At 34.7% G+C, this 11,859-nt stretch overlaps 1 protein-coding gene across 3 annotated transcripts in view; it reads left to right on the top strand.

Annotated features, from left to right (window-relative positions):
- LOC107552061 (Kv channel-interacting protein 1-like) overlaps positions 1 to 8,555 on the top strand; it is a 31,471-nt gene extending 22,916 nt beyond the window's left edge. For all 3 annotated transcript variants that reach the window (XM_016233864.1, XM_016233866.1, XM_016233865.1), the window contains exons 2-8: positions 2,579 to 2,703; positions 3,445 to 3,514; positions 3,617 to 3,687; positions 3,778 to 3,885; positions 3,965 to 4,069; positions 4,419 to 4,481; positions 7,459 to 8,555. In XM_016233864.1, the coding sequence (XP_016089350.1) occupies positions 2,579 to 2,703; positions 3,445 to 3,514; positions 3,617 to 3,687; positions 3,778 to 3,885; positions 3,965 to 4,069; positions 4,419 to 4,481; positions 7,459 to 7,506 (590 nt within the window). In that variant the 3' untranslated portion in view covers positions 7,507 to 8,555. The remainder of the gene's footprint in view (positions 1 to 2,578; positions 2,704 to 3,444; positions 3,515 to 3,616; positions 3,688 to 3,777; positions 3,886 to 3,964; positions 4,070 to 4,418; positions 4,482 to 7,458) is intronic.
- The last annotated feature ends 3,304 nt before the right edge of the window (positions 8,556 to 11,859 follow it).

Below are 11,859 nucleotides of genomic sequence, written 5' to 3'. Positions count from 1 at the left end.
GACTTTTGTGTGGCTTCATACATTAAAACCCTGACAACAGGCAATGGACCTTTTTCACCCACAATTGTTTTTTACCACACCTTTAGACGCTGTACTAAAAAGGTATTTACAGTATCTAATGGCGCATTTTCAGAGGCGAGAGCCAATAAGTATGAGGATTCTTTCCAACATTTAGAAAAAAATTCCCCCACCTTTTTACACTTCTGGTGTTCCCATCAAAAATGACTGGCGTACAAAAAATGGGAGAAAAAAAACATTCATTTTTGGAATTGTGAATGCACTTTTAAATAAGCATTACTAAAATTACCCACAAGTAATTTTTTTTTCTTTCTTTTTTCACTCAAAAAATTGCAAGAAAATTGAAAATTGCATCCCTTTGCTGCATGTTCCCGGAGGCGGGGTTTATCTGGGTTTGTGATGTCACGAACCCGGGAAGTAACTTGTTGTAGTCCCTACCAGCCGTATTTGTACGCATTAAACTGCCAGAATTTTAAAAGACAATATCTCTGTTTGCATTGAACTTTCAGCTTTGTAACTTTGCAGATATTGTTTATGCTCAAACAGCAACATTAGACACTAACTAACATTAAAAAAAGTGAAATCGCAATGAACCACCCCTTTAAGAAAAAGCCTTATGATAAAAGTGAGTCTTAAGAAGAGATTTAAAGGAGGATAATGTGCTTGCCTGTCTGAAATCCCCAGGCAGGGATTTCCACAGCTGAGGAGCACAGACAGCAAAAGCACATCACCTTTAGTGACAAGTCGAGATTTCAGAACCATTAGTATGGCCCTAGCAGAGGATCTCAAGCAGCGATCAGGCGGCGTTAACAAATCACAAATATAGACAGGAGCCTGACCCTTCAAGGCTTTAAAAACAAGCAGTAAGATCTTAAAATCAATTGAGGTAACCAGTGAAGGGCAGGAAGGATCAGTATTCACTTCTCTTAGTGCATGTTAAAAGCCTGGCAGCAGTGTTTTGAATGAGCTGAAGTCTTTGAATGTTTCGCCTGCTGATACCAGAATAAAGTGCTTTACAGTAGTCAAATCTGGAGGAGATAAAAGCATGAATGCCCTTTTCTAAATAAGCAAAACAAAGAAATGACTTAATCTTTGTTAGTTGCGTCAGTGTAAAGCAAGACTGCACCACTTTAGTCACCTGGGCCCTCATTTATCAACTGTGCATATGCACAGATGTCTGCGTAATGAGTGCGTAAGAACAGGTTCACGCAAAGTGTGAGATCTACAAATTTGTACAGGTACTTATACGTAGGAATGTGTGTAAATATGAGCACAACTCTGAGCATGCTTACGCAGAGAATCTTGTGGTAGAATGGGGATACTACAAAGCAGTGGTGAGCGGTGACTTTTTTAACCGGGTATGCTGAGTGCTAAGATTAAGCCCCCCTAAATTATGTTTTGCTTGAAGATCAAATACTTATTTCACTCACTGAAATGCAAATCAATTTCTAACCTTTATATAATGTGTTTGTTCTGGATTTTTTGGTTGGTATTCTGTCTCTATACGTTAAAATAAACCTACCATTAAAATTACAGACCCTTCGTTTCTTTGTAAGTGGGCAAACAAAATATTTTCCCCACTATACAATTGTGTATTATCTGCGTAGCAGTGGAAAGCAATGTCATGACTACGTATAATTTGACCCAAGGGTAACATGTAAATAGAAAAGGTAAAAATAGAAGGGTTAAAGGGTTACTTCACCCAAAAATGAAAATTCTGTCATTAATTATTCACCAAACTCGTAAGACCTTCGTTCATCTTCGGAACATAAATTAAGATATCTTTAATTAAATCCATGAGCTTTCTGACCCTGCATAACAGCAAGGAAACTGACACGTTTAAGGCCCATGCAGGACATTGTTAAAATAGTCCATGTGAGTGGTTCAACTATCATTTTGCGAAGCTACAAGAACACTTTTTGTGCACACGTATTGTGGTACTCTCGTGGCCACACGTCGAGGACTGACACGGAACAGAAGTAATTGTTGAATTCGTTATGAAGTCGTTATTTTTGTTTTCTTTGCGCACAAAAAGTATTCTTGTAGTTTCATAAAATTATGGTTGAACCACTGATGTCACATGGGCTGTTTTAATTTCAGTTTTCATTTCTGAAACTTTTCATTCAAACTTTTCATTTCAGTTTCTTTGCTGTCTATGCAGGGTCAGAAAGCTCTTGTATTTCTTAAAAAATACCTTCATTTGTGTTCTGAAGATGAACAAAGGTCTTATGGGTTCGGAACAACATGAGCGTGACTAATTAATGACAGAATTTTTTTTTAAGTGACTAAAAGTGTCTTAGATTCAAAAGGCATTTCAATATTTTCACACACTGTGCTCAGATTTGCAAAGATGAAGCCTGAGATTTCCATGTGAATGCAATCATTTCTCATCCAATTCTTAACCTTACTCTGTCAACAACTGTCTTATTTGTCTCACTTCTCTTAAGAAATTTAAGGAGGAGCATCTGAGAGAAAGTTGATATTTGCGAAAGAGCAACCTCTGAGCAAGCAGTGGTCATTTATCAGCCTGAAACTGACGTGTGGCTTGCTTTCTCTCTAGATAAGATAGATGATGAATTAGAGATGACAATGGTCTGCCATCGGCCGGAGGGTCTCGAACAGCTCGAGGCGCAGACAAACTTCACCAAGCAAGAGCTACAAGTCCTTTACAGAGGCTTCAAAAATGTACGTTGCCCAGTATTTCTTATCTCATCCTTCTCATCGCTCACACATCTTGCACATTTACTTTACACAAATGTCTTTTGACACATTTTGGAATCTGATAAGAAGCTTATAGTGTTTATGTAATATATCCTTATGCCTTAATATCTTTTCTTATGAATCATCGCATCTCATCTGCATATACTGTCCCCGTGGTTCTGTTTGCCATGTCTCATCTGTCTTTCAAACTCTGTAAACTCTTATTGTTCCTCTTTGCATTATCCAGCATGTCACTAATCACTGTGTGCTAGCCTCAAGCAACAGTCAGCCAGTCATATTTCACAATACCAGCATTCACACGCTCTATTAGACACACATAAACAGTCAGGCTCAGCAACCCACACAGCGGCTCATATTTGTTGGGTTAAAAAAGCTTTACCAAAACCACTGTGTATTAATATGGCAGCGTTTAAGCCCAACATACATACACACATATACTGTATATGCATATATATATTTTTTATACCATTCTCAGGAGTATGTGTTACATAACTGCGGGTGATTTGTGGAATAATTGATAAAAATTTATTGGGGAAAAAAAATCACATTTATTATTATAATATTACAAATATATTTTAATACAATTATTATATTATTTATATCATATTATATTTATTAATTATTTAACTAGTTTGATTACTACAAGGGTCCTCAAGCCAATAATATGTTTATAATATAATGTTAATAATATGTTTTTTCCCTCAGGAGTGTCCAAGTGGAGTAGTGAATGAGGAGACATTTAAACATATTTATGCACAGTTTTTTCCACATGGAGGTACTAAAAAAAGAGAAATCCTTAAATATTACATGCTTCTTATGATCAATTTTAGATAATCAAAGTGTCTAATGTTTTCATCTGTTTTCACTGCTGTACCAGATCCCAGCACATATGCCCATTATCTCTTCAATGCGTTTGACACCAGAAATAATGGATCCATAAAGTTTGAGGTATGAAGAAAATGTGGACTCCTGGCACAGCATGAAAATATATATTTTAGTGACATTACATGCAGGATGTCTTTCCTGTCTTTCTCTCAGGACTTTGTGATGGGACTATCTACTCTACTGCGGGGGACGGTCAGAGACAAACTGGAATGGACATTTCATCTCTATGACATTAACAAAGATGGATTTATCAATAAGGAGGTATATCATATGTAAATAGGCAGTCATTATTAACTTCAACTTAATTCAATAACCCACTCAGTCTTCATGTACCTCACAGGAAATGACAGAGATAGTGAGAGCCATCTATGACATGATGGGGAAGTACACGTATCCGGCTTTAAAGGGGGATGTACCAAAGCAGCATGTGGATGCCTTCTTTGAGGTCAGAAATAGGAAATTATTCATTTAGGTGACATTTTGCAACAAAACGAAAAAAATATATATATATTATATTCAATCGATGTAATATAATAATTTAATTGATGAGAATCACCATTATATATATATATATATATATATATATATATATATATATATATATATATTCAATGGTGATTCTCATCAAATTATGTGGCTCAAAATAACTTCATTTTCTTGTTGATTTATCCATTTCTTTTGATTTTGGGATAAAACATGTATGAATAGTTACTTATCCATAACAATTCCCCATACATGATTTTTACAGCAAAAAAATGTCAGAGCAATCCAAATCAATTTTCTCTCCCCTACAGAAAATGGACAAAAACAAAGATGGAGTTGTAACATTGGAGGAGTTTGTGCTTGCCTGTCAGGAGGTATGTTTATATCGTTGTATATTTTATTTACATCTGCCTTAGACTTTTGGTGAATTTGCCATGCTCCTTTCTCCAAACCCCACCCCCTAAAGACATGTCAGAAATCTTAAACCTGCAAAGTAATAATGGCTCAAAACCAGTTACTCTCAGAGCCTTTTTACAGTTTACAGAGCCTGATTGTTTCAGTGACATCTGTCAGGTAGAAGTATAATTTTACACGTGATATTTACATTCCAAATGTAATTCTTTTTTATATATATATATATATATATTCAATGGTGATTCTCATCAAATTATGTGGCTCAAAATAACTTCATTTTCTTGTTGATTTATCCATTTCTTTTGATTTTGGGATAAAACATGTATGAATAGTTACTTATCCATAACAATTCCCCATACATGATTTTTACAGCAAAAAAATGTCAGAGCAATCCAAATCAATTTTCTCTCCCCTACAGAAAATGGACAAAAACAAAGATGGAGTTGTAACATTGGAGGAGTTTGTGCTTGCCTGTCAGGAGGTATGTTTATATCGTTGTATATTTTATTTACATCTGCCTTAGACTTTTGGTGAATTTGCCATGCTCCTTTCTCCAAACCCCACCCCCTAAAGACATGTCAGAAATCTTAAACCTGCAAAGTAATAATGGCTCAAAACCAGTTACTCTCAGAGCCTTTTTACAGTTTACAGAGCCTGATTGTTTCAGTGACATCTGTCAGGTAGAAGTATAATTTTACACGTGATATTTACATTCCAAATGTAATTCTTTTTTTAATGTGGAAAAAGCCACATACTGGTGTATTTAAAGGGGTCATATGATGCGATTTCAAGTTTTCCTTTCTCTTTGGAGTGTTACAAGCTGTTCGTGAATAGATAAGATCCCTAAAGTTGCAAAGACTAAAGTCTCAAACACAAAGAGATATTCTTTATAAAAGTTAAGACTCGTCCACGCCCTCCTAAAACGCCTCGTTTAAACACGCCCCCACATGTCTATGTCACTGTGTGGGAAGATTTGCATAACGCCGCCCAAATGTATATGCAAAGAAAGAGTAACTTTATTGTTGCTGCCACCGCCGCCGCCATGTTGTGAAGACGCTGTGTGTTTCGTTGCGAAAACTAAAATACGTTGTTTGGCCTTCCAAAAGAGGACACGACTAGAAATCAGTGGTATTTACAGTTGTATTTACAACACTGTTCCAGAACAGTTCAACCCAAATATTCATTTTATGGAGGACTGTTTCCTGGGAGAGTAGACTACAATACCGGTGTTCCGGTGAATTCCGTTCCCCTGTTTCCCCTTCGGCAAATGCTGACCACAGTCTACACTCTTAAGAAAAATGGTTCTAAACAGTACCAAAAAAGGGTTCTTCGGCTTGTAACAATAGCAGAACCCTTTTTAGTGCTAAATATAACCTTTTTTATAGGGTTCCATATAGAACCATGCTTTGAAAATGCTATACACGACCTTATTTGTGTTATAAATAACATTTGTAATGATAGTTTTTCATGAATATTAGTATGTTATTATAATTAATATTAGTATTTTTTGTATATATATTATTTATTCATATTGTTTTTTACCCCTCTGTCTGCCAGGTTTTATAATATCTTGAAGTGTCTATTAGGGTTTTACATCATGTGAGCACTTCACAATGTTAAAAGGAAAACGTAATATAAAGTCAAGGGATAGCTGGGTATGTTTACGCATAAACCCTAGTAATAAAAAAAAATTCTAACAAAATGGACCAAAAATCCAATATCTTTGTTACTTACTTAGTGAAGAAAAGGAGAGGATCTTTACCTGAATAGAGCTGGTCACAATGTTCTCTTAACCTAAAAATAGAAAAGACAGAGGAAACCAATTAGCATTTGAAAGTGATAATTTATAGACATTTTAAGAAAGAAATTATTTACCTGTTGAGAGTGTGTTGACAGTCTGTGTAGTTGGATGGCTGAGCTCCAAAAAATCAGTAATGAGGCATCTTAGAGTGTAGCCTCGGTTAGGGTTTTACATTAAAACTACAACAACAAAAACAACAACAGCAGCATGTTGTGTGAATTGTGTTTTTATTGACATGCAAAATGATCAGTGCTCGTAACAACAGTTATTAGCTGAATACATTAATGAATGACAATTGACATTGAACATGCATAAATACATAAAGAAGTAAAACACTAAATAAGAACAAAAAATAGATGTGATGAAGACCAAGTTTCAGTGAAACAATCACAATCCAATCATTTTGGTGTGATTAAGTGCCGATTTCTCTCTGCAGATGATGAGGTTGTAGGATGTGATACATCTGAAATACACAGTTGAGCCCTTCACAATCTTAAAAGAAAAAAGTGATATAAAGCCATGGGATAGTTTTAATATTTATTGTGACTGGGTATGTTTATACATAAACCCAAGTAATAATTAAAAAAAATCTTACAATATGAAGCCAGTTACATTTTTAAAGTTAAATTTGTATTTAAATTTTAAGAATGAAATCATTTACCTGTTGAGAGTGTGTTGACAGTCTGTAGTTGGATCACTGAACTCCAGAAAATCAGTAATGATGAGCTTTGTCAGTTACAGATTTGAAAAACAAAAGGGCGGGAATAAAGAACCCTAAACTCTAACACAAAGAACCATTTCAGCATGAAAGGGTTCTTCAGAATGCTATGGTTCTAAATAAAACCATTACTGCATGTAAAGAACCTTTAAAGAACCGTCTTTTTTGTAGAGTGTATGATGCTGACAAATAATGCTGACTCACAGACTGTAAGTACGTTTTCATATTTAAAGGATTTTTTGAACCTTAAACGGCATAAACACATTTCATTACACCAAATAATGTTCTTTTTAGCAACATCATATGACCCCTTTGATAAAATTTTAAAAAGTCAAGATCAAGTTTGACCAAAAAAACTCTACTGCCTCTGTGTGGTCAAACTGAAAATTACATTTAAAAGTTTCTTTTTTTTCACCAGGATGAAAACATGATGAGATCCATGCAGCTCTTTGAAAATGTGATGTAGAGAAGCTCCACCAGAAGAAGAAAAGAACAAAACAGAGAGTGGGAAACAGAACGCAAAAGGGATTTTACATTTAAATATATATTTGCTATATTTCACTGAACTGAGTTCTGGGGGAATATGATGGCATGAGAGGAATGAGAGTCTGTGGGCTTTGTTTTTCTCTCTCTATTCAAACCTTGTAACATATTCAGTGTTGTTTCTCGCTGGTGTTTTGGGAAATTGCCAGCCCAGAATCCACTTTGATCCAGCCACGGAAGACTACATATGTTTGAAATGCACTGTGCATTTCCTGACTAGCAGGTGGTGATGATCAACATCCTTCTTCCCTACGAAAAAAAGAAAACCACTCTCAAACGTTTTTCATTTGCTTGACCCTAGAGCTCAGGACTCTACATTTGGTGTACTGGAACTGCATCCAGGAGGAACTAGAGCCTCCTTTGCTTGCTTTCTTTGCCAGAAGCGCTTGCATGAGAAAAACCAGCAGATGTGTTTCCTATGAGTTGCTTGAAAATAATGCTGGCCTTCAAAATATCTAATTTTATGATTTATTTATCTATGACATGGGGTTTAGAGGATACTTAATTTGATGTTGATTCGGTCTTGTGTTGTCAGTGTTGTTTGTTAGTAATTGCTGTTTCCAGTCTGCCCACTTAATGTATGTCTATCTGTCTCATTCGTTACTTACCAAGCCATTTTTGCCCACCAGATCATAGTGAATAAGGTGGGACAGAAGTTAAGTGTGTGTGTCTAAGTATGGAAGTAAGTGAGGAGTATTAAAGAAACTACAAAAACCCAGATACCTCTGCATAGTTTCAAGATGAACAAGACAATATTTGTAAGAGGGAAAAAAATCCAGATAAATCACATGAAATAAAGAAAAATAATAATTATTTATGGGTCAGGGTCAGTCGTAGGATATATAAGCTATGTATATACTTGCAAGTATGGTGCCACATGAAGAAATGTTCAATGAGGCAGATACAAACTGTGAAAATGAAGTATTCTGTGCAATTCAAATCTCAGTTAAAACATATTAAAAACATTTGTGGAAGAGCATTCAGCTGTGTTTTCTTATTTTACTGTTTATACGCCAAAGACTTAGCTTCATTCTGTTGGGTTATTTATTATTATTATTATTATTATTATTATCTAAAAACTGGATAATAACATCTCAAATTTATTATGCTTAATGTTAATTATTTATGTAATCGTTTTATTGAAATATTTCACTGCTTGCTTTGCTATATAAACAACAGAATAGATCAGTGGTTCTCAACTAGTAGATTATGGAAGAAAAAAAAACAGCAAAGAATAACCTGACTCACTAGTAATAATTTATAGTAAGTGAAGCAACATAAATCAGCTCTTTATTTATTTATTTTAAAATGCTTCCTAATTAAACTACAGTATTTTGTATTCACCTGTTACTTGTTAATACACACATCAAATTATCACATCATAATAAATATATTATGTATATTGTATATGTATTATTTACATTATAATATTGCATATATTATATGTATGTCATACATACATATACACACAATGGTGGCCAAAATTATTAGAACACTAGTATTTTCACCAGCTAAAAATATGGTTTTAAGTCCATTATTTCCATCTTTTGCTGTAGTTTGTCAGTAGAAAATACCCGTTTACATTTCCAAACATTAATTTTGACATTAATTGTAATAATCCAGTGAGATTTTTGTCTGACAACAGCCAGTGCTCCACACAGAGATCTGATCTGATCATCATCCAGTCTGTCTGGAATGACATGAAGAAACAGAACAAACTGAGACAAACTAAATCCAGAAGAACTGTGGCAACGTCTCCGAGAAAGCTACAGTACTGTTAAAAGTTGTAGGCACTTGTGTAATAATGCTGTAAAATGAGGATGCTGTCAAATATAATGTCATAAATAGATTTTCTTTATCAATTAACTTCTATTAACTAAATTAAATCAACATTTGGAGTGACCATCCTTTGCGTTTAATGCAGCTTTTGCCCTCGGTGCACTTGTGCATAGTTTTTCAGGTAGCTTTGCAGGTAGGTTTCTTGAAGCATCTCGGAGACGTTGCCACAGTTCTTCTGGATTTAGTCTGTCTCAGTTTGTCCTGTTTCTTCATGTTATTCCAGACAGACTGGATGATGATCAGATCAGATCTCTGTTGTCAGACTCCTTGTGCAAACAAAAATCTCACTGCATTATTATAATTAATGGCAAAATGAATGTTTGGAAATGTAAACTGATATTTCCTACTGGCACATTACAACAAAAGATAGAAATAACTGACTTTAAACCTTTTTTTTTTAGCTGGTGAAAATAGTGTTCTAATAATTTTGACCACCACTGTGCAAAAGTGTAGGATTTACTTTCACTCAGGTATTGCCAGTACATTTCACAACTAACTACAAGGAAACTGAAATTAGCATATTAAACGTAGAAAATAGAATTAGACGTGAAATTTGGAAGAAGAGGCTAAAATATGTTCTTGTGAAATGTACTCCAATAATCTTTTGTTTTACTTCGAAAAATCATTTTAACAGTGCTTTTCTTTTTCCAATGCACACAATTCGCGAGTGTAATACATTTCATTTAAATCTTTCCAAGACACGCTTATCAAGATAAATGGCATGCTCTACAGTAGGCTACATATCAATCAGGTGTCCTGACATTTTATCCTACCCATCAGATTGTCCTACCAGGGTTTACTGCGCACGCGCACATCAATATTGCGTCCTTTTTCTCATGCTGAACAACAATATTTAATGTATCTGCATTACTGTAAGGGTAGGTTTAGGGTTGGGGTAGGTGTAAACTTTAATAAAACACAATCTAATAGGTATAAAAAAGTATGTATTGTTGGTTTCCTGTAGCTGTATCCCTTCTATCTACAACGCGAATATAACACATAATTACTATATCTGCATTACTGTAAGGGTAGGTGTAGGTTTGTGGTAGGTGTAGACGTTAATAAACCATAATTTTACAGGTAGCATTTTTCGTTGTCGAATTGTACTACCCACTGTTTTAATGGGACGTAGAACAATCTGACAGGTTGTTGCCAACTAATTTTCAGGGGAAGTTGCTAAAAGACGTTGTGATGTCATTGCGCGATTACGTCATTACGTAATCACGACGCAAAATTGTGTCACTCCATCAAATCTCAGCAAAAATATATTGTATATGTTCATTTAGATTTGTTCGTAAAATAATACAAATGCATAATATAATGTTAAAATATAAATAACTATTTTTATATACAACATTGAACACTTTTGAACGATTTAATTTTTTTAACGATTACAAGTTTTTTTATTAGCTAGTAAACTAGTAAAACTACACATTCTGAACAATTCTAGCTTTAAGCAGTGTATTAGTAGTCAGTATGCTACACTCTAAGAAAATAAACCACAGGTTTTTACCTGCATTTTAAATTACGCATTGTATTTTGTGTTTTCGGGTTACAGGGTTACAACGGATAATGGATAATTGATAATGGATAACGGATAATGTCCTGGAAAATTATTAGTACCTTTGCCATTTTTCTAGATATTTTTCTTACAGTGTACTAACTGATCAACAATCACATGTACAAGCTACTAACGAGGTGTATCATAAATGAACAATTATTAAATTATTATTGTTATTATCAAATTGAACAACTGCAAATAGCAATAATTTGATTCATGTGATGTATGTACTTCTAGGCATCTTTGGTTTCCTCTTTTTGTGAAATTTAGATGGAAAATGTGTGCCTTTTTAAATGTTTGAGTCACTTGTCAAAAGTTGCTAAAAGTTGCCAAAATAAAATTTAAAAATAGCTAAATTTGATGCTAGGTGCCTTTGGAAGAAAATGTTGCTAGGGTAGTCTGAAAAGTTGCTAAATTTAGCAACAAAATTGCTAAGTTGGCAACACTGAGCACAAATCGACAGAACAACACCGCTCTACGAGATATTCGGTTTCCGAGATTTTCGGTTTCAGTGGGCGGGGCATATATGAATATTCATGAGTTTCCCGGACATGCGCGTGGAACCAGGTGGAACTGAGCATTTCAGTTCACGCTCCTTGTATCTCAGCAGGTTTAATGGTATATACAGTATATATATATTTTTTAAAGTAAATATATTTACAGTGTTGCACAAACTACATGTGTTTATCATTTCATAACAGTTTATAATGTTTTTATTAGTTTACAGTGCACGTTGTGTGCAGTCGTCCCTGACTGAATGATTGCAGGCATTCTTTGTGTAATGTTAGGATAAAGCACAGCAAACTTCAGCTAGCTGTAGCCTATACATTGATTTCAGTTCTTTGTGCTCTTCATTTCTAGCTTGCGATGCTTTAT

This window comes from Sinocyclocheilus grahami, unplaced genomic scaffold, assembly GCF_001515645.1.
Source record: "Sinocyclocheilus grahami isolate Dianchi unplaced genomic scaffold, SAMN03320097.WGS_v1.1 scaffold440.1, whole genome shotgun sequence".
Taxonomy (NCBI): domain Eukaryota; kingdom Metazoa; phylum Chordata; class Actinopteri; order Cypriniformes; family Cyprinidae; genus Sinocyclocheilus; species Sinocyclocheilus grahami.
The sequence above is the reverse complement of the archived record's forward strand: the minus strand, read 5'-3'. Positions and strand labels throughout refer to the sequence as shown.